General features: G+C 36.1%; 1 protein-coding gene across 1 annotated transcript; it reads right to left on the bottom strand.

Annotated features, from left to right (window-relative positions):
• Nucleotides 1-138: 138 nt before the first annotated feature.
• Nucleotides 139-10,540, bottom strand: LOC125241190. Its single transcript, XM_048149548.1, has 6 exons — nucleotides 10,476-10,540; nucleotides 8,278-8,399; nucleotides 6,966-7,278; nucleotides 5,079-5,218; nucleotides 4,003-4,153; nucleotides 139-1,028 (listed from the first exon to the last, which is right to left on the bottom strand). Exons 1-6 carry the CDS (start codon nucleotides 10,513-10,515, stop codon nucleotides 934-936), a joined length of 861 nt encoding a protein of 286 aa, XP_048005505.1. The 5' UTR covers nucleotides 10,516-10,540; the 3' UTR covers nucleotides 139-933.
• Between the last annotated feature and the right edge of the window lie 13,561 nt (nucleotides 10,541-24,101).

Raw genomic sequence — 24,101 nt, 5'->3', positions numbered from 1 at the left:
TAAATATCTGTATAAACAAAGTAAAAGGTTAAATTCGAAAATTGCGGAATGATCCATACACAAATCCAACCCCCATTTTAGGGAAGTTTGAGGTTAGTTAGAAAGAGACAAAAATTAGCCTATGTCACTCTCCATCCCTTCAACTATCTCCACTTAAAATATCACGTCAATTCGTCGCTCCGTTTTGCCGTGGAAGACGGATAAGACAAACAAACAGACACACACACTTTCCCATTTATAATATTAAGTATGGATATAATACCTATTATAAACCTCATATCAAAATCGAAATCATAATACATAGTAATTTTAGACAACTTCTTGAACCATCTTTGTTCTTCTTTATTTGCTTTGAGTGTCAAGATCAAGTTTATAAAGAAAAACCTAACCTAGTCCTTAAGGTATCACTAATACACGTTGATTATTATTTAAAAGACTCTTAAAGATAACGTTTTATTCCTAAGATACAATCACTTACACATTCTAAATCTCTAAAACAGATCGGTACATTTTCAAATATACCATCATCAGGCCATCTTACTTCACAAAGAGAGGATAGATAATCAATATCGAACTAACACAGTCAAATATTAGATCTATTTAGATTCTGGATACGACATAAATTGGACATGTGAATAGTGAAGTGACTTGTTTAAAGAATCGTTAATTTTGATACTAACATATTGCAGTAATCACTTACTTGAACTGAAACTAAATACAATTTCTAGGCAGCACCAATCGACAAGATATTTTCAATATTAAAGTCATTCCAGATTTGATTATTTAATAAAGACATTTTCCCGGGATGCTAAAGTTGAAATTTCATTCATTTATAAACGTAACGCACATCACGGAATCGTACGAAGCCTGAAAAGGGTTAAAGGGCAAGGCATCCTGTCTGGGTCGCCATGTGAGGTTAAGTACTTATTTACGCTAATAAGCTGTGTTGACGTTGGCGATGCGACCGAGCTGCAGCTGGCGGACAGCATCCTGGCGAGACAGTGCGACGTGCGAGTGTGACGACCAACCTGGAACAGTTATTAAGTATATATCTATAGCTTTTGTAGTTTTTCTCGTAAAGATTTGATATAATCTGGTCAATGTTTCGAGTCACCAATTTTAGACACTGTAAGTAAGTGCAATTTTACTGTAGGTATGCAGTTTTTTTTTTATTACTTAAAGATACAAATGAGAATTTCGTTTTCAATTCCTCACTTCAAATTTATCAAAACTTGCCAAAGTAAAACTGCCACAAATATTTCAAACGACTTTTAATAGAAACTGAGAGAGTCTGTGGAGAGAGTAGAAGAGGTAAGGTATTTAAGTAAAATTGGGATATAGGTTACTGTTAGCTCAAGTCATCTGGGATATGGGTAAATACATACGTTATGGATGTATTCAGTATGGTAAACGAAATACAAATATAAATGATAGTAAACGCAAAAATGATAAGGACAATAACTATGACGTCATGAAGCTGTACAAAACCCTAACCTTTGAACCCTGTGAGATTAAAAAATAACCCAATTTTTTGATACTACTTCAGCAGGTTATAAGTATATAAAATAATAAATAACTATTTTCCTTCTTGATTCACTGATTTATTAGAATAATAATTAAAAAAAAACATGGTTAGTTTTGAATCGCTCTAGGTTACAAATCATTAAATTTTATAAATACCAAATTACTGTAAATGTTTCGCTGGTAAAATAAATCAACTACAATATCTGTAATATTGTCTTCGGTTACCGCGATAGTTACTCATGAAATAAAACTATGGAAACGGATTAAATCGCGTATAATGAATTTAAAATACATCCCGACGTTTCGAACTCTTTACAGCGTTCGTGGTCAACGGGTGACTGAGGAAAAATTAAAATGTGCAAAAGCTACCCACTTACAAGAAATATTAACGAACCATGACCACAAATAATATAGATTTCTAAGGCAGGTTCACACACTATTAATAAAGCCAGTTATACAATATCCAAAAAAATTTTACCATTACTCTGTTAAAAAATAATTAACCAATTAATCTACACAAAATTGACAAAGAAACAAACTGCAAATGTCCAACACCATACAACACAAATGCCTCACAGCCTTCGTCGTGCTTGTTCCATTATCAGATGTACTACTGGATCCCAAGCCGGTGGTAAAGTAAAGCCATCCTCTCTATTAAAGTTTGGATATTTCTTGATCTCAATGACAATATCTGTGTTTAGTGTTAATGGGATAGTAAAATTCCACTTTATTACTGAAAGTATAAATTTAATAGTTTGAACTATAATTCATGCCAAATTAAGCACTTTAGCGATATAATTATTATTGATTATCAACAAACCAGTTTCATATTTGCTCCGACTGTCATTTATTACTAAATAAGTACATTAATCCCTTAAGATTGCCCAATCTAAAAATGTGAATGAGCTCATAATGGCAAAGGCAAGTTGTTGTTTAACCGCACGTGCCAATATTGATGCCCGAGCAAGCGAAAAATTCAAAGTGGTTCAAAGGTGGAATCTTGAGCGTTGCGAAGGTTTCAAGGCACGAAGGTTAAACAAACTTTGCCACCGAGTGAAACACAAAATTTTTCACCACACCAACACGAACAAAATACTAACTATATAATATCAAATTAAATCAAATCCATAAATTTATTCAATATTTATGATTCAAAATTATCATTTATAGGAAAATTCTACCAGACAACATAAAACATCAAGTTGTATGAAATAACTTTGCACTCTTGTGACTAAAAGGCAATTTTGCTATCTGTTTTCGAACAGCAAAGTAACCTTTACCAGTTGGTGTGGTGAAAAGTAATTTTATAACTAAGTTGCATTTTCAATATTGACCATGATTCATTGAAGCGTAAACACAGTCTAGGTGCGCTTTCTCAATGAGTTCAAAAACTACATTACCATATAATCTAGATTTCTAGAACTTTCACAATTACTCCTAGCACTAAGATATTGCAATATTCTAGTCATAGATCATTGCTATTCTCATTCTTTGAGCACCGCGATCGATGGAGAAATAAAAGTACGAAGTACCAGTGCTCGATAGAGACCTAGTAATCAATAAATGTGACAGGAGGGTGGGCAGAAAGAACTATTGGACGTTAGCGTGTTGAGCACTGTTATTTTTATTATTTTTATTATACACAGATTACTAAAATGTTACTTTATTTGTAAATGTATATGAGTAATATGCAAATACATAATACGTACTTAAATCTAAAATACGTACGTAACAAAAGTAACCCCTATACTCAATTTTATTATTCGTAAAATAATCTAAATCATGAATAATTAGGCTATATTTATATATACCCTGTTGTTATTCAATTCCGTTAACTTTAAGGAAGAAAATTAATTACATCAAATACAATTAATTTCTCTACTTTTACTTTCACTGGTAGTGATAATGAACCTAACGACGAGTCAAATTTTACGGAAAACAAAAAAAAAAACACGGTGTATTTGTAATTGACTGCACAGTAAGTTGTACAACAATTAATAGTCAATTCATCCGTTGGTTGGCTATGAAACCTAAACCAAAGTTTCAGTCAATTTTATGCATTTTATTAACGAAAATACGTTGCCATATACACGGTTCTCGTGAGCATTGCGAGAGATTTTAACAGCAAATTGATGTCATTATGATGAATAGGCTTTCTATCCTTCATTGATAGACGTCAAAAAGTGAGAATTAAAACCTGTCAAAAATGAGGTTTTTAGAAAAAAAAGTTTAAAACTCAGTTTAAGTGCCAGTTTTATGAATAACATTTACTTTTTATGTGACATTCAAAAATAGAAATGACAGAATTTTTTTTTTGTCAAATCTTCTGCGGCGTCTGTAAGTAGGTATTTAAAAAAATATTTTTTTTTTACCTCATAAATACGTGGTTAAAATCTCTCGCAATTCTCACGAGCACCGTGAATATCTACACAGGTACAGTGAAAATTTATAACTTGTGGTTATCATCACTAGACTCACTCTGAGTGTTATAGACGGAACTCTTCAGCAGGACAGTCTTGCCGTCCGTAGAAGCGGTGCCTCCTGCAGGGGCTTGGACGTCGGCCGCTCCAGACAGGTTGACTGATGCCGAGCAGTTCACGCGGGCTGAGTAGTCGCAGATGCCGAGGTCCTGGAAAATATTATAGAAAAAGGTGAATGATTTGCGATACCGCGGTAAGTAGTTATAATGTTTAATTTAGGTTTTTTTCTATTTATGCAATAATATGTATACAAGTATATTTTATTTAACACAAAATCATATAAGGGTTAGAAGAAGGTTTTTTTGCCACTTTGTGATGATTATTATTTCTATACCATACCAAGAAATGATGAAGGGTATCTTACGCGTTTGTGCTTATTATGCTTTTGCCTATCATGTTGGCAGGTCCGACGATTATTGGAATAAATAATCTTTAACTGTATTATGATAATAATACGCACCGTGTTGAAGACGAGCTCGCTAGGACACTGGAACTGCACGGGCAGACGGTTGACGCACACTAAGAACTCTTTTGCTGTGGAACGCTGCATAACTCGGCCCGTACTAATTTCAGACTTTATTGCTGCGTGCTTTGCAGTGCGTACCACTACGCTTTGAACGCAAGTCATGCTGGCAGGTCTGACGATTTACCGTGTTGAACACGGGCTCGTTAGGACATGGAACCGCACGGGCAGACGGTTGACGCACACGAAGAACTCTCCACAGCTCCACTCGCTGCGGAACGCCACTCCGGATCGCCTTCACCGCTGTGTGCCTTGTATTCGTAACTCTCTTCAAATCTATACTGGATGTACTTACGAACGCAGCTCATGCCAACAAGTCATGATTATGATAGGAATTGATACCTTACCGGGCACAGGAAGAATTCTTCGGTGCGAAACGCCGACCCGGTCCGTTTTAGCATCTCAACATTCTCAACCTCTATTTTTGAGTGCCTTCTAGTCTCTTTTGAACCCTTCGCAACTCCACACTTGAAGATGCTTAATGCGCAACTCATGTAAGTCGAGACGACGACGAGTATAATAATACTTAGCTCATGATTCTGGTAGCTTACCGTGTTGAACACGAGGTCGCTAGGGCACTGGAACCGCACGGGCAGGCGGTTGACGCACACAAAGAACTCTCCACAGCTCCACTCGCTGCGGAACGCTTCGAAGTCGCTCGCGCAGCGGAGCGGCGTCGGCGCAGGGCGCTCTTTAGCAAATCAGAATATGTAATGAGACATTTTTTTTTTATTTATTGAATAATAAAAGAAAAATTACACACTTTTTTACCCATCGTTGGCATAACCTTGAGGGGGTTTGTGTGCCGATGGGGTATGATTTTTATATTAAATTATTAAGGTGGCAAATAAGTATGAGGCCCGCATGTGAGTGTTTAAATTTTTTTCTACTCCCGAACTGTTATTCGTCATTTACAGGGTCGTGCATAGATCTTTAAAACCCTACATAAAAGTCTATTCCCCAAAGCCAGCGTCCGCCGGCTTTCCACGCATGCGCGCAGTATCGAAAAAACTGAAAACGCATTGTTTAGCTCTGTAACCATGGCAACGCATTGTTATAACGATACTGCGGCGTGCGCGGGAAGGCTTTGGGCAGCTGAGCTGACAGCGCAAACCTTTGCGTCAAAATACAGGAAACAGTGTGAATTTCACGAAAGTTATTCAAGAAAACTATTAAAAACTAAGTGCATGGTCGTAGAAAAAGTATTGTATGCAACGGTGTTTAACTGAGTCAAAAAATACTCGTGGCGTCTTAATAACAATTTTCGGCTTCGCCTCAAATTGTTACCCACGCCACTCTTATTTTTTGACCTCCTTTAAACGCCTGTTGCATAAAATACTATAATAGAGCCTCCCTTATAGCACTTACTTAACTACCTAAATAAATATACCTTATCAACCCCATATTTCTACTTGAAATCTGACCACTTGCCAAAATTCTAAATTAAATACTATACAAGTCAGATAAATAAATAAGGGGTTTTAGTATAGTTATAACAGTGTAGTTTTTAAAAACGATATGTAGGTAGGTTTTTGATAAATAAAAGATATATCGATGTTTGAAAATTAGAACAATTTTTCGCAAAATATTTTTTTACACATAATTGGTACCTGCATATTTATATAAACGAATATTTGAAGCTTTGGAAGCTGAATGTTTTACTGCAGTCGAATGATTTTATGATCAAAGTTGTAATAAATAGAAATATAATTTTCAAGTCCATTGTACCCTTTTATGGCATATATAATAAAAGTTAAAGATTAACTACTTATGCAGATGTTATCGAAACGCGTTCCATTGCGCAATCGACCAGTTCATTACTTAACGTGGCATTTCCACAGTTGACGACACCTGCTAGTTCACAGTTTCGTTTCCTTACACAATTGTGTGTGAACCAGGTGTCGGTAACCTTTTACTAGAAATTATATTAGTAGGTAAACTATGAACCAATATTGTAAGAGCTATGAAATCGGATCACATTGTATAGAAATTAGAAACTTGGGAAAAGGTTATGACGTACGTGTAAATACGTAGGTGTGGTTACTGCCACTGCCAATTTAAAAGGATAAGAATTAGATATACTGCTCTGCCCTTCTAGCACAACTTGCCTTGTCGCGCGCGAGTTCATACTTGAATTCGCGCTTCTGGGGCTAAAGGGACTCAGGTTAATTCAAGCGCTTATCAATTTAAAAAATCTTCAAATCAACAAATCAAGTAGGTAATTACCTACTTTATTTACGCTGCGACTGGCGAAGAAGTAATCTTATTAATAAGAGCCTGTGCCTTGTAAATCAAACAAACTTGTAAATTGCCAACTAAGTAATTCGGAGAATCCTGCACAGTTTATACCAGTTTGGTTAACTTCGATTTTATAAAAGAAGCCATCAGCTTATTTTTGACATTAGTGTTTGTCACGAAGAAGACATTAGTATACTCACCAATAATTCTCCTATTACTACAATCCACCCTCTGCGGATAATCACAATACCCCTCACTAGAGAACAGCAACCCGTTCGGGCATTCCTGCTCAAAAGCGAACCCGTCCCAGCAGTTCAGAAATGCACTGCAAAGTTTCGGGGAAGGAATCTGAGCCCGCTTTCCAAGACACAGCTCATTCTGTTCCACGACTGGGTCTCTCGGTAGGAGGAGGAGCTTGTTTTGCATGACCGGGTCTTGGGCAATCTGGTGAATTACTTCATCTGATACTGGGATCATGTAGGCCATTGGGCGACCGCCGAAGGACTGTATGGGCTGTAAAGAAAAGAGCATTTTTTTACAATCTTTTATTCAACTTGCCTTGTTAATATTTAGTATGTCAGTGTGCGTCAAAACGCTAAATTTGACCCACCTCCCGGTTTCCGATTGAGTGAAATTTTGAACATATATGTAAATCAGGTGACAATGCAATATTATGGTATCATGGAGCTGATTTGATGATGGAGCAGAAAGGTGGTTATAGGAACTCTGTTATGAAACGTCGTATCCCCATCGAGTAAGGGGTTTTTTGAAACGTCTCGGAGAGCAGTAGATGGCTGTTGAAAGAAAGGTACAGTCGGCGATAAAAACTTGTGCCAAAAATGATATTTTTTCAAAAAAACTTAATAAATTATGAATTATTGTCTTACTCTTGGCCACAGACTAGCCAAAGGAAAAGACGATAAAGACGTGGCCTTGCACGATGGAGTGAGTTCGCTCGGAAGATGCCAAGTGCCGTAGCCAAATGGCATTTTTGGCACGCGAAATCACATTTCGCTTCGATATGTTTGGGTAAACCCTAAGTCCGTTTTAACATTATCCGATCGGATATCGGATGTTGGAAGGATTTAAAGGCAAAAATCAAAGATGGCTGCTTAAATGTATGGGATATCGGTCCTACATCCGATGCCTGATCGGATAATGTATAAACGCACTGTAGCAACAAAAATGCTTCTACACAGTCAACATCCCTACTTACTTCTAACTTTTACCAACTACTACTTAAACTTTTACATACCTACTACTACATTTTTAATCCCAGATGCATAAACGACGGTGTGTTATAAGTTTGACGTGTCTGTCTGTCTGTGTGTGTGTCTGTCTGTGGCATCGTAGCTCCCGAACGGATGAACCGATTTAGATTTAGTTTCTCTTGTCTGAAAGCTGAGTTAGTTGGGAGTGTTCTTAGACATGTTTCATGAAAATCGGTCTACTATGTCGCGGTCGGGGATTTTTACAAAATTTGAATTTTGTGGTTAGGTTATCTATACTTACGCGCATAAAGTTGAAGAACGGTTGGAAAAACGATCCGAAAAATGGAAACTTTTCCATCTGTTCCGGAAAATCGCGGAGAGGGTTGTTGTAAGTTTGGACCAGGTTGCCTTGCTCATCGTAAACTGAAACAGAAGTATTAGTTAATATAATCGACCCGAAAAATGTAGACTATGCGATAAGGCTTCGCTGGCGTTAGAAAGAGACAAAAAGTAGCCACTTTTCCACTTAAAAAATCACGTCAAAGACGGACAAACAAACAGACACACACACTTTCCCAGTTATAAGAATCGTACCTCAACTTTTTAGCGCCACCTATTATAATACTATCCTACATGCACTGATGAAGCCCGCATTGTTTTTTTTTTTCAAAGTGTGTATTCACGTGGTATCATGATTTTAAAATAAAGAAATATGTCATTTGTTCTTATAAATGTTTGTTTAAATGTTGAAGCGAAAATGTGGTATATTTCGTTTGAGAACGCCACATAATTTAGAGATAACATTTCACAAGGTTCGAATCCTTGTGCCTATAAGCCTATCCAATGCAAACTGAAAGTCATCCTCGCAGACGCAGCATGTTACCGCCGACAGTATAAATCACGGATAAGAAGCCGCAAATCACCCTTTATGCTCCGCACCGGCCTGTCGTGTTCGAACCGTCCGATAAAATGTGCAATCATACAGGGTGGAACGATATTCTGATCGAAAAATGTATTTCCCCTCACTACCTCGGAAACACGTGTTTTATCCTTTAATGTCAGCAGGTAAAAACGCATTTTATCCACTAGTGGGTAAAGTAATTTGGCCTTGAATATAGTCAAATTAACTGCTTTAAAATTTATAACAGTAGGTGGATCTAGTAATGAAGATGATTTACCACCTGTGGAACTACTGGAAGCAGTGATAAACGCATTTTTTGCGTTGTAGTTTCCTCGCTATAGTGAGGGGAAAGTTTTGTGTTACACACGGGTGCAAATGTATTTTAACGCCGAGTGTGGAATTGAAAAACGAGTAAGTGAAAGGATGCTATAGTTGAACCACGAGCGAAGCGAGTGGTTCGAGAATAGAATCCTGAACTTAGCGAGTTGAGTCGAGGATACAGCTCACCCTGTATCCTGACGACTGAATACCCCGTTGAAACGGATAACGAATGATGAATAGTGAATTTTAAATACTTATAAAGGGCATTATATTTATAATTAAGTTCAGATTAACATTGCCTCTTTTGATTCTCATATGTTATTGTTATAGTTAGCATTGCGCCGAAGATATATTTTTTATGTTATACGTAGGTTTTCTACACAGTATTTTCTATGTCTATTTCATATACCTGTGTATGTGATCTGCATAATATGTAGTAATTTGTGTTACAGGTACATAATAAGGGAACGAATTTAAAACTGTGATTGATGTAAACAGATTTGGTAAGTAGTAAGTGTAGTAACCCCCTTATTCATAAACTTATTCTAAAGTTATCAAGCCGATAATAGTTATTTGTTATACAAGGGTGCAAAGTTGTATTTTAACGCCGAGTGTGGAATTGAAAAACGAGCAAGTGAAAGGAATCTATAGTTGAACCACGAGCGAAGCGAGTGGTTCGAGAATAGAATCCTGAACTTGAAAGTTCGTTTGTCCCTTTCCGACGTATTGGTGTGATGGAAAAGGACAAACGAACATTATCGGCTTGATAACTTCAGAGTACGTTTATAAATAAGAAAAAGTGTCGACAATAGAAACTTAAAAACATTTTAAGAATAAAATAAGAAACCATTTTTATTTGATTTAATTTAATGACAATTTACTACGAGTAGTTTAGGTAATAAAGTATTTCAAATTATTTAATGTTTTACTTAAAATATCAAAAATATTTTAAAATGAGAAATATACACTAAATGCTGTCAGTTAAATAAAGATTACGAGTCAAACTATTATACCTACAGACATATAATTAATATAGATAATAGATACGATGTGTCTGTCTCTTACTCATGTACAGTAATTCAAAATAGGGTAATCACAAAAAATACTGAAATGTAAATGAAATAAATTCAAAAGCAGGCGAGCACAGCTAAAAAAAAACGGGACTTAATTATAGTAAAAAAAAAAAAACAATAACAATAACGCTACCGCAATTACTGTTATTATAAATATTACGCGAATATTATACTAAATATTTTAAATCTAAAAAAAATACTTACAAAGTAACCTCTTATGGCGATTTCCACTCGTTCTTTCCATCGGACTCGCACTGACCAAATGGACCAACGCAATTAGCACAACTATTTTCATCATGACTACAAAGATCAGGGCCTAAGGGTCCAAACGCAGCCAGGACAATGTCAGGGACACCTCGAGACCCTAGCTTTTATAGCATCGCCAGCACAAAACAAGTACCTGTATATGAACATACGTGGGCTCTAGTTTAAGCCTGGACGTAGTGTATAAGGATAGGACGTTTACGATATTTTTATAGTGGTCTTCTACTTTTATAGGCACGAGATAAGATGGGGCATATTATTGTTATGATTGCTGTCAATTGGTGCAAAAATGTTTATTTACATAAAATCTTTAAGGGATTCAATTTTTGTGTTTTCTACATATACGTATGGTTTGTTATTTTGTTACTTGCAATATCTATGTCCAGAAATAAGTATATAACTATTGTCAGGAGGGCGCTGTTGTTCCGATGTATGGGATGACAGTTCAGTTTAGTATGAAGAAAACAGTTCTAATAAAATTCCGCAAAATGGCGCGTAGTCACTTATTTCTGGTCAGGTTTTAATAAGGCATACTGAGCAACTATTGCTATGATACGTACATACATAACCCGAAATCCATTGCCGTTTTCATATACTTTGGCTAGGTTACTCAATTTTATTACTTGTTGACTAAATAAATTGTATATTTCAGGTTCAGTGGTATTATGCTAATGCTGAGTTACATAATACATACTAAGAATCGTACTTCGATTTTTTAATGTCATTTGTAACATAAAAAATAAAAACACGCAAAAATATTTGGAGAATATATGATTTTGGCCACTTTCAAGCTGCCAAACAGCGCCATCTAATTTTAAGCCTAAAAGACCCATACATTTCAGGGGTACGCTTTTTTGTATAGTAAGACGATAGGTACTACATACATAACACTGATTTAAACTTTCACGATTATTACACATAATTATTTTTAAAAACCGGGACTTAATCGCGTATAACAGCGCCATCTATTAAACTGACCTCCAACGTTTCAAGGACGGCGTTGTCCCCGTGGTCTCGGAGAAGAACGTTGGAGGTCAGTTTAATATGTAGTTATACGCGATTAAGTCCAGGTTTTTAAAAATAATTATACTACATACATGGTAATTTTTATCAAATATCAATAATAAAGTAGACGGAGTTGCGAATAGAAGGTAGTTGAATATGTCTCCAATTGAATGAAGTCATTTGAAGTTACTAAAATTTTCATATAACACAAATATGAACAATATGTACATACTTTTATAGGAACCTAAGCAGCTTACTTATCAGTTTTTACAGTACAAATATGTACAGTATAATTAACCCTATTTTTCTTATCTGAAGCAGTTGTACCCAAGTTTCTCCAAAAACTGCTTTTACGAATGTCTTATTTTGAAATGCCTGGGTTTACTATAAATGATTTCAGTAAAATACTGTACACAATTTCGGAGGTATTTGATAAGAATCAATAATTGTCAAAATAAATGGATGTAGAGATAGATAATAGATCATCATCATCCTCCATGCGTTATCCCGGCATTTGCCACGGCTCATGGGAGCCTGGGGTCCGCTTTGACAACTAATCCCAAGAGTTGGCGTAGGCGCTAGTTTTTACGAAAGCGACTACCATCTGACCTTCCAACCCGAAGGGTAAACTAGAACCTTATTGGCATTAGTCCGGTTTCCTCACGATGTTTTCCTTCACCAAAAAGCGACTGGCAAATATCAAATGACATTTCGCACATACATTCTAAAAAGCTCCTTGGTGCGAGCCGGGGTTCGAACCCGCGACCTCCGGAACGAAATTCGCACGTAGCCGCTAGGCTACCAGCGCTTGAAGTAGATAATAGATATTATTGATAAACATCACGTATTTCTTCAATAGCATGTTGTTTAGAAAGATATGCGGAGTCCTATCGATATCGCAAGTCTATACAACGAGTCAGGTACCTACTAAGCATCCTGCTACATGATAAGGGAGTGTAATCCTAACCAATATATAAATATATCAATACATACATAATATATATATAAAATTCCCAACCATTATCATACTTGTTCAGAAAGCCAAAGTTTCTTCAGATTCACCTTGAGTGATGTCACAGACTGAGACCGTTTGAGCGACAGAGGCACCTCATTCCACAATTTCACAGCGCGCACCGTGAATGATTTTGCGTACGTACGTGTATTATTCATAGGAATAGCAAGCGTGAGATTCGCACTTGAACGTAAACGGTGTTCACTGCCCTCAGCCAGATACTTAAATCTCTCGGTAAGGTAAGAAGGAGAACAGGGGTTATAAAGTACGTTGTAAAGTAAGGACAAAACACGCACATCTCTACGTCGGCGGATCGGCAACCACCCGAGCTGGGAGCGAAAATCAGAAATGTGGTCATATTTGCGGAGGCCAAATATGTACCGGATGCAAACATTCTGTAATCGCTCGAGCTTGTCCAGCAATTCCTCGTTGAGATCAACTAAATAATGCGAATGTTCTTCGTGTTTTATTCTGTGGAGAGTCAGGATCTCTAGATCTCTAGCCAACCACTTTAACCTTTGAGTAGCCTCTACTATTTATTATCACGCAAAATAGGCACAATGGTTGTCAACTTATGAAAATTGCCCAAATAAAAAAAAATACTGTCAATTTGTAGAGGTTCACGATGTTCATAAATATTCCAAATTTCAAAGCGACAGCAAAAGTAGTTCTTGAGATACGGAACCCTAAAAATGCTTAACTTAAAGTTAGTATCCATTTTTAACAGACTTATTTACACAAAAAAAAATTCAGTCGAATTGAGAACCTCCTCCTTTTTTTGAAGTCGGTTAAAAATAAAGAAGAGGGAGGTTATATATTAGGGTTCATGTTTTCTATTCGAACTAACTACTTAAACTAAACTGCTCGGCAGAATTCTGAACTTGAACCATATTATACATAATTTTATTGAATATGGTTATCTATTTTTAAACAATAATTTAGGTTAATAAAAAGGTTACTTAGAATGTACACAAAAGGACTCGAAGATAGAAATAGGTTTTAGTTTCGCTAAGCTTAACATCGACTTTAAGAGTTCAATGTTTTAATCGAGTTCTAGTATTCGGATTCCTACAAATTACAAAATAGTTGTATACTATTTTAAATTGTCACGATTATTGCATATTACAACTTAAAATGTTATATCTCTTTATTTACATGAACATATTTATATAATTATATAAGAAACTAAGACTAAACTTAAAAGCTAGCTAATGTCTAAAATAGGCCCTTGAGGCATTGTACCAATGATAACATAATGTACAAACTTAAAATAAAATTAGTCTGAGAGTTTAGTCGCGTATAAAATTACATTTTTACTCAATCAAGTCCCAATTAAAAGTAAATTGTAATTTTTAAAGAGCTGAGCGCAAAGCTCATAGAAACTACCAGTGACCAGAGAACAAGCAGCTTTCCCTCGCAACGCATAATCATTGCTATTCAGCGTGGGAAAGCTGACAGCATGTTTGGCACAAAGCCGCCCTATTTAGTGTATTTTTATTTAGATTCGTCTTTAATTTAATTTTAAGTTATTTTATTATTTTAGAGTTAGCTTATTATTTGTTTGTTATTTAAGTTTTATTACCTTAATTAAATAAACTGTTGTAGGTTGTACCTATTTCAAATAAATTATACTATTTTAAGTTAAAATAAAAATCTAGCCCAAGAAAAAGCATAGCTTTCCGCCTAGATAAAAACTCTTGTTCGCCAACCATCAGGAATAACACTAGATCTTTCTGTACAACATTACAGTGCTGTATCGCAGATTGTTGCAAAGTACGATTTGCATCTTGATGGAGAGCACAAGAATGCCATTACTCACTTTTATCAACATGAAAGTGTTTTTTTGCCATTCTATCGGGTCTATTATGGTCGTGTACCTAATAATAATTTATTGGTATGGATAAAATAGTCGTCGCGATCTGGCTGGTAAGTGTAATTCATACTGCTATGGATATAAATAAATAAAAAGCTCTATTGCCATCAATAGATAAATCAATTGTTTGTTGTTTTTAATAGTACATAAACTATATTACACATTCATGTACTGAAATAAAAAAAGAGCATCTTAACTTCTTTCTGATAGCTAAAAGTATAAGCTAAACATTTTTTTTCTAGCTAAACATACTTAGGTAAGTGTAATAGAGAATTCAAGCAATTTTACAGGGCTTATTTTGTTGCAATGAGGAGGCACACTCAAAGGTTAACTATGACAGATGGCACTTGCATTGCACAGATAAATAATTTCATACGTGAGAGCGAGAAGATGATATGTTTCTCTCTCTCACACATACATGCCTACACAGTGCCTATGCTGACAGTGACATGCCTAGACACTTGCACAGGCGCGGCCTGGCGGGATAAAAATCTCAGTGTGCCTCCTCATTGGAAAAGTAAACAGCTTGTTTTGTTTTGCTCATTGCTGTCGTTCAAAATAGTACATGGCCGGGAATCCGTTTTCACGCCGAAGCATAAAAAAAATGCTCTAAAGGACAATATTTTATAAAAAAAAGTTACTTTGCAGGCCTAGGCCTAAAAAATAATATGAAATCCCTTTACAGTCCTCTCGAGTTGTTGCGCCCAAAAAGCGATACTTCCCAGCCCATTTTAAGGAACGTAAAAACAATATTTCATTGCATGTTTGAGAAAAAAGATTAATTTGTATCCTTTGTTTTGTTTAGCCTTTGTATTACTATGTTTTGGTACCTTTTAGACTTTCAAAATACACTTGTAAATACGAGCAATGCATTGATGAGCAACTCACGACAAATAGGTATTAAAAGGTAATATTAAATTAAACTTCTAATTACTTTTTATTCACGTCATATAAATTAATACTACTTACCAACAAAAACTAATTGAGACCTATATAAAGTAGCTTTTTGCCCAGAAAACACAGCTATTTGCTAGTTAGTGTAACTATTTCCAAGAACTGTGGGCGAACAGTGGGTGATCTGTCCAAATGCTCTTATTTAAGGACCCTCTCACAAAAAAGGATTTAAGTGACTATAGTCTGACTTTAACTTCGATCGTTTTGTGTCAATATAAGCTGGTCACTTAATTATACTAACGCCTACGGATCCCTTCATTAGTACTGTTAATTGCGATTGAGTTCGCTACTCTTTAGAGGAATGTACAGACTGTATTGATTATTTCTGGTACAACCCCGCACGTTCGGAATTTACATACACGATTGGCTTATCCTATAGGAAACGTCGTATACTGTATACATAGAAATCAATTTAATTTACATCAATTTAAATTGGCTACAATTTGTACAATGAATTAGTATTTTTTCGGTTCTGGGTAATGTCATTTTTGGGGCAAAATTTAAATTATGCCAAATGATCGTTAGGCCAAAAGAGCGTTAGGCATTTCATAATTCGGCCAAATGAGTTAGGCCAAGTGATTTTCGAACAAACGTCATTAGGAATGTAGAGGTAGTCCCAAAATAAATAAACACATTATAAAAAATCTAACCTAGGGTGCCGCCAGCAGCGGGGCAGGGCCCAAGCTGCCGGTGGTTAGGGCTGCAGAGAGAGGAACCGTCGGACTATCCGCGCCGTGTCCAAGATCACCGCCTTCTGCATCTGACCCTTGATCCAACCACCTAGCGAGAGTCTCTCGAGATGTTGGTCGAGACTCTTCGCTATGAGACCGTTCGCTGAAACGACTATCGGGACAATGATCGTCGAATCAACATCCCACATGGCGGTTATCTCGTAAGGCAAGTCTAGGTACTTACTGGACTTGTCCTTCTCGGCTTTCACGAGATTCTCATCATGGGGGATGGTGATGTCGACGAGCACGGCCCGGCGTTAATGCAACCGATACATGGGTATATGAATATTAATTTAATAATAATAACAACGACGTAGGGATGTGACGACTCCATCGCTCACTGGTTAACCAGTGCAATCAGTCTGCGCAGGGCAGCTTGTGGCGAGCTGTTGGAGAACAGCGACAGTATTTAGTCCATCACTTTCATCCAATAGCTCAGTTCATTTTAGATTCCATTAACTGTCAAATAGTCCTTACACCCTAGCGGATGCTGCCTCTGCTTGTGTCCCATGATACGGGCAAGGTGAACATCCGCTCGGTGTACCCCTTACATTTCATTAAAGTGTCAATACGCGTTGGCTTCGGCCGCGCGCACGCCTCCCAAAGGTCCGGAACACCATATATTGTTTCATGATGGGAAAGACATGGTATAACCTCAACCATAGATTAAAAATATATAACAAGATCATACCATCCCATACATTAAATTGCTACCACCTTGGAACGAGCATACACTACACCACACATAGAATGGCGCCACAAAAAATGCCTTGTTGCCATCGATTATTTGTAGATTGGCGTTAAGTGTCACTTTCGAGCCATAAATCTATGTCAAAAGTGACACTTAACGCCATCTACAAATATAATCGAAAGCTACAAGACATTTTTTTGTGGCGCCATCTATGTGTGGTGTAGTGTATGCGCGTTTTTAGGCGGTCGCATTTTAATGTGTGGGATGGTATGATTTAATTTAATTTATTTATTTGAGAAACAAATAGTCGTTTACAAATATTGTTACATGATCTTCTTATATTTTAATCTATGCCTCAACAAAGAACGTGCACGTGCACTATTTAAAAATAAGTTTATTAAAGCTAACATAATAATTATTAAATAACCAACTAACCGTATAGCCTATGACGTCATTATGTGTCACTTTCTCAAGTTAATTTGGTCCCAGTTATTATGTGCAAGTATTACATAAGTCAACTTTATGAATTCGCCAGAAATATCCATATACATATCGCGAAGTGTAAACATAATTATATTTTTACTTTCAAATGCAGTATTTGCGTTACTTTCCAACATATTCTTACTAAAAAAATTTTGCTGTAATCTGATCGTCATTAGTCATTACCTATATAGTCGAGCGTGATAGGTTTTTATAAAACGTAAAACAGTACAAAGTAGTGAGTAAAAAGTTTCAGTTACCCTTAACTTAATAAGGCAAATTAAGTAGTAAAAAAGGTGCCTCTCGTTTTTACACCATAAACCGTCTGCAATAGACGTTAAAGCCAATGATGATGATGATGGTGAATAAGGCATAATGTGATCGTCAGGAAAAGATGCCCGCAATTAGAGCTCGCTCCAAAACATAGAATATCATGAAAAAGGTAACCGCGTCTGGTTCTGGATTTCTGTCACATGTTTGATAATATATTTTTCACCACACCAACTAATAAAGGCATTATTTGCTATTCGAAAACGGATACCAAAATTGCATTTTATCCACAAGAGTGCAAAGTAATTTCATACAAATTTTAACTTGATGTCTTAATTTTAGATTTTACCTATAAATGATTGTTTTGAATATAAATATTGAATAAATTGAGGGATTTGATTTAGTTTCATGTTTTATAGTCTGTATTTTGTTCGTGTTGGTGTGGTGAAAAATTTTGTGTTTCACTCGGTGGCAAAGTTTGTTTAACCTTCGTGCCTTAAACAACAACTTTGTACCCTTGTAAAACAAATAACTATTATTTATTTAGGTACTATAGAATGGGCATAGTGATGTCTGCAGACTAGCCCAAGCAATGACGTGACCTGCGATAGAGTGATCTCGCCAAGGTGCCTGAAGTCAGCTGAAGGCCGAATTTGCCAGACGGTGCCCGGAGGCGTAGCCGAATGGTGTTTCTGCGACGCGAAACGCTATCAGATCGGGACGCCGCAGAAATGTAGTCTGGCTCTGTCGCGCTAATACGCTACGAAAGAAATATTATCGTGAGCGTTTCGTGAGCGTTTGTGCATTCGTATTCAAGAGCCGGTTGCATCAACCCGTCTGTCACCGTTAAAGCGTTCGTTAAATTTTATTGTAAGGTACAGCGGAGCAAATCTCGACTGTGGGGCAATTGTAACTAATTTATTTGTTCCATTATTACACTATTATGTTGAGTTCTGCATGTATCCACTGAACACGCCTACCATGTATAATTGTATATATACCCAGTGGACACTCTATTTAATAATGCAAACTTTGTAAGTAAAAACATGGAAAACAAGTGCGAGTCGGACTCGCGCACCGAGGGTTCCGTACAAACCTGCAAGGTTTACAAAGTTCGTTCATTACGACAATCGAGTCATAACTATGGTATTTTTATTTTTCCTTTATGTGTGCTATAAAACGTTGCTTCATGCCAAATTTCAAGATTCTAGGTCGACTGGAAGTACCCTTTAGGTTTTGATTCCCTTGCGAGTACTTGCGAGTTTCAAAATATGCAGCTTAAATTGCTGTTTCTTTTGATTGCGTTGACATAGAAGTTTGATTTTGTTACAGCTTAAAGGTATTATAGACCTGAGTATTTGGTATGAATTTCAATTTAATACCTCTACGCGTTTATGAGGAAATGGGTAGTAAGGTTAAAATTATTAAAAAAAAATATATTATGTGATGTAACTAAAAATTTATGGTTTTCGTAATTTTTCCTTTATCTATGCTATAAGACGTTGCTTCGTACCAAATTTCAAGATTCTGAGTTCACGGGAAGCACCCTGTAGGTTTTGATTCCCTTGCAAGTGTCGAAAATTTGCGGCATAAACGGCTGTATCTTTTGATTGCGTTGGCTTAGAAGTTTGATTTTTTCACAGCTTCAAGGGACAGTAGACCTGAGTAATTGATATAAATTTCAGCTTCATACCTCCACGCGTTCCTGAGAAAAAGGGTCTTGACAGACGGACGGACGGACGGACAGACGGACAACAAAGTGATCCTATAAGGGTTCCGTTTTTTCCTTTTGAGGTACGGAACCCTAAAAATGGACCAGTTATATTTGTCCCTCAGTCGAGATTTGCCCCGCTGTGCCTTATGGGAAATTCCATAGACGTCTGATGCGTGACGATGATGTGTCTGTCAAATGTGGTTGATGCAACGGGCCCTAAATGTGGTCAGTTTTTTTAGCAAGCCAACGGATCTCTGAAAGTAGAGTATTTGAACAAACGATTCGCGGAGTGAAACCGACGAGATGTGCACTTTCTCGCACGCTCGACGAAAGCGAGAATTGCGTGCACGCAACATTGCCCACTGCCCACAATGCCCACTGCTGGGCCTAATGCAACATTGCCCAGTAGTAGTGTGATTAGGCGATTGATTTTACCTTTATTTAAATGTATTACTTATACAAGACAAGACTGGTCTAGCAAGGCCTTTATTTATTTATATGTACAATCCAATCCCATGGATACATCTAGGTTCCATCTAGTTCTATCGTGGTTGATGAAAGCATTCGATGAAATACCATACTTTACTGGACGAAACTGATCATAGAATACATTCCGTCTGTTATTTCAAGCAAACTGCCAGATTAAATTCAGAAACTACCACCAACACTATACATCCTCGTCTTCGCACAATTTCTCTTGCAGATCGTTTGACAGCCTTCCGTCATCTGTTTTCCAATTCTAGTTTTTTAGACAGCAGCGACCTCTTTGGCATTTTGGTAGAACTATAAAACCCTTGTGTGCTCTATTTGTCAAATATACCTACCGTATTTAAAACGTGTCCGAAATAGCAATGCACGGTCGAGAAGTTTCCAAAGTTGCAGAACATTCCTCATGAGAATTTTCGGTAACTTCTGAGAATGATAATTTATGAGAATACTTAGTAACTTCCTAGTTTATACCATAATTTCGTGCGCTGGCTTCGTGTGCCGATGTTCTCAGGTTCGATCCTGAGAGCGATCTTTTTGTTTTTATTTTGTTTGTTTTCTTTTGTATACAGCGTGTGGATTCCATACGGGCGAATAATGTTTCCAGTTATAGTATCTGATCATACGAATCGTATAGGATAATCGTTTTGTTAAAAAGTGCTATTAATTAAGAGTAATATTTTTTTAAATCTGGCCAAGCAGCAATGCACGCCGTCCAACTTAATTTGAGATGACATAAACGTCATGTCGTAATGACGTTTAGGTAAGTACGCTAATTGATGTGGACTTAATACATTGCGTGCTAAATTATTATGTATGAAAAAAAATATCTCACCTATTCAAAAAAAAACCATGTAGTTAGGCTCCTTAGGTCCGATACTAATCGTTATTAAGATATTCGCCCGTATGGAATACACACGCTGTATACACATATTGGCATGACCAAAAACAGGCATCAAGAAATAATAGTTCGGTACCTAATATAAAAAAGTCAGGACTAAAACTCTGAAAGTCTGAAAGTCGAAATGTTCCCTGAAGTATAGTGAGAATTTAAGCAACTTATAGTGAGAATTTAGGAAACTTATCACTTATCAACAAAATAGCTAACTGTAATAGACAATATTATACCTATAATAACATATAGTTTTATATTATGCCCATTTAAACATTATTCCAAGTATATTCTCTTGTTTAAATAATAAATTGCATATTGCGGGAATGTTCTGCGAACATTCTCAAGAATGTTTCCGCTTTTTGGGAATGTTCTGCAATTTCTACATTACTAGTCCGAAACTACATTTTGGTGGTTCTCTGATATATATTTTGAACAGCTTAAAATATGTCCCACTGCTGGGCAAATCCCCTTCCTTTCTCCGCTGATCACAGTTTGATGCCCGGTCTCGTCAATCGCTGTAATCTATACTAATATTACTAATCTATACTAAGGTAACTGTCCCATATTACGGGAACTTAAGACGTTTCCTACTTTGAGTGAGGATTGTAAAAAAAATGCGAAGTTTCTAGTCGTGTTAATTATTTTATTTTAAGGGTAAGTCTTCTACGATGGATTTAAGACACAATTTTGTATCGTAACTTCTAATTTATAAAAATTACCGTTGTTTTACTTAACCCTTAGTTTGCCCATTATTCCGGGATATAATTTTGGTATGGCTTTAATTCCGGGAGTCGTTGTACGTAATTACGGGATACCTTTAAAGTCCACGTTGTTGAAGCATAATGTAAAAAAACGAATTAAAAATATTGTTTACATAAATATATAAATGCACATATCGTTTTGATAGTTGCTTATACAGAGTGTATTTTTTATAATTGGCAATGTTTTCATGGGTTGGAGTGGGATGGGAAATATGATATTTTACGGTATAACTATGTATTGTATGATATAATGACAGGGTGTTATAAGTTTTACTGTCTGTCTAAGGCATCGCTTTCGAATGGATGAACCGATTTAGATTAGTTTTTTTCGTTTGAAAGCTGAATTAGTCGAGAGTGTTCTTGGGCATGTTTGGTGAAAAACGCTTTACAATGTCGGGATTTTTTTCAAAATTTAATTTCAATCCAGAAGCTATTGCCGGTTATAAAACTTGCACGGTACTCGTGAAAATTTCAGTTTTTTGGTACTGGTGATCACTGAGCTACACCGTATACATATATGGTGGTGATAAGTTATTCAAGTATGTATATATAAATAACTAGTACTCAATAAATAAATATTATAGGCCGTTCTTACACAGATTGACTGTCTGACGAATTTGTACTATTTTATATTTATATATGTCTATCCTATTATATATTATCCTCATCTAAATTTTAGCTTTATAGTACTAATAATAATTGAGCTAAATCGTAGACGGACAGACTGACTGACGGACAAACCAATATGCGGTATAAAGATATTTAGCTAACTAAGGAAGTTTAAAAACGTAATAGTCGGGTCTCTATACCTTATTTTGTGTTTTTATATTTTAATACACTTTATATAGGCATACCGGAATAAGATACACTCATATAAAGTCGTGTACTTAATTACGGCAGTCAAAACGAAGGCTATATTAAAAGACAAACAAGATTTTTTTCTTAGTACATTGGAAGATTATATAACAATTATACTCAAAACATCGAAATAAGTAACCTTTGTGCTTTAATTTTGTGAAATAAAACAAATTTAATGTCGATGTCACACTCCAATATTTCGCACGTATTACTCAACGAGTATACATTTCGTACTCAATTATGAGACTAAAAACGAAAAAATATATGTACCGTAATTATGTCACTATAATTTGTAATCTTTACTCAATATATTTACATGAAATATATAAATATACTTCACCGCAAATAGTAATAAAACATAAAAACATTGCGGACTGTGTTTCCGTTATTCCGTGATACTCCCGCAATTATGTACACCGCGTCAAAATGGTGTACATTATTCCGGGAGCGGGTATTTTTATTAAAATATGCTTTAAATTAATTTGAAAAGATGATATAAATGTATTTTAATAACTATAAGACAATTATGATACAAATTTGATATAAATAAACTTACCCGCATCACAGTAAACCCTTAAGAAGTTCCGCTGCCGCGTTAAGCTCACCGTCAAACACGCCCATAGAAACCACTGCGTGGTTACGACTGACGCGTTTGGAGGTACCTCACGGCTTCAAAAGATACGACAGATATTCGAAAATCGACTTTTTCGGTTCTATTTGATCTATATTTAATAAAATACTGCCTTAAATTAAGATTTTACTGATAGTTTCCTTATTTTGCGACAAAAACCAAAGTATCCCGGAATAATGTACCACATTTTACTATCCCGGAATAGTGTACAGTTACCTTAACATTATAAATGGGAAAGTGTGTGTGTCTGTTTGTTTGTCCGCCTTTCACGGCAAAACGAAACAATTTTTTTTTAAGTGGAGATAGTTGAAGGGATGGAGAGTGACATAGGCTACTTTTAGACTCTTTCTGACGCGAGCGAGGCCGTTGAAAGAGCTAGTAGCTAATAAAGTAATAGTTATTTGTTATACAAGGGGGCAAAGTTGTATTTTAACGCCGAGTGTGAAATTGAAAAACGAGCAAGTGAAAGGATTCTATAGTTGAACCACGAGCGAAGCATGGTTCGAGAATAGAATCCTGAACTTGCGAGTTTTTTAACATACGAGAAGTAAAATACATTTGCACCCGAGTGTAACACAAAACTTTTCCCCTCACTATAGCGAGGAAACTACAACGCAAAAAAATGCGTTTATCACTGCTTCCAGTAGTTCCACAGGTGGTAAATCATCTTTATTACTAGATTCACCTACTTTTATCAATTTTAAAGCAGTTAATTTGATTATATTCAAGGTCAAATTACTTTACCCACTAGTGGATAAAATGCGTTTTTACCCGCTGGTATTAAAAGACAAAACACGTGTTTCCGAGCTAGTGAGGGGAAAAATAAAATATTACTTTTGCGCGGTCATGATATTTATACCTATTCCTTAGTCTATAGCGGAACCATACAACATAGATTTGAATACATATGATTATCTCATATTATTTGTTAGTAAACATTAATTTGTGTAATTCAAACATAAAAGTATACAACTGGTTCATTATTAATGGAATAGCCATTTTGCATCCAACGACTTCATTAAAAATGCAATAATGACGTAATAATTCCTGTAAACAGCCTACTAATTATTATCAACCCACATAACTAGTTACTTAATCACGACACACACTTAATTGTAGTTACTTAAGTACTTCTGGCTATTCTTTCACCTGGTTTACTTATATGATTGCTATTTTGACAATATTTAAGTATCCTCCTTGCGTTA

Source organism: Leguminivora glycinivorella, chromosome Z (assembly GCF_023078275.1).
Source record: "Leguminivora glycinivorella isolate SPB_JAAS2020 chromosome Z, LegGlyc_1.1, whole genome shotgun sequence".
Lineage (NCBI taxonomy): Eukaryota > Metazoa > Arthropoda > Insecta > Lepidoptera > Tortricidae > Leguminivora > Leguminivora glycinivorella.
The sequence above is the reverse complement of the archived record's forward strand: the minus strand, read 5'-3'. Positions and strand labels throughout refer to the sequence as shown.

Bases quoted from the DNA above. Each gene is read 5' to 3' on its own strand.
- LOC125241190 (XM_048149548.1), bottom strand. From the start codon at position 10,515: ATGGAAAGAACGAGTGGAAATCGCCATAAGAGGTTACTTT. The intron at 5,219-6,965 runs GTGAGTATACTA...GATTTGCTAAAG, and splicing joins TAGTAATAGGAGAATTATTG to AGCGCCCTGCGCCGACGCCG. The intron at 4,154-5,078 runs GTAAGCTACCAG...AATATTTTCCAG, and splicing joins GCGACCTCGTGTTCAACACG to GACCTCGGCATCTGCGACTA.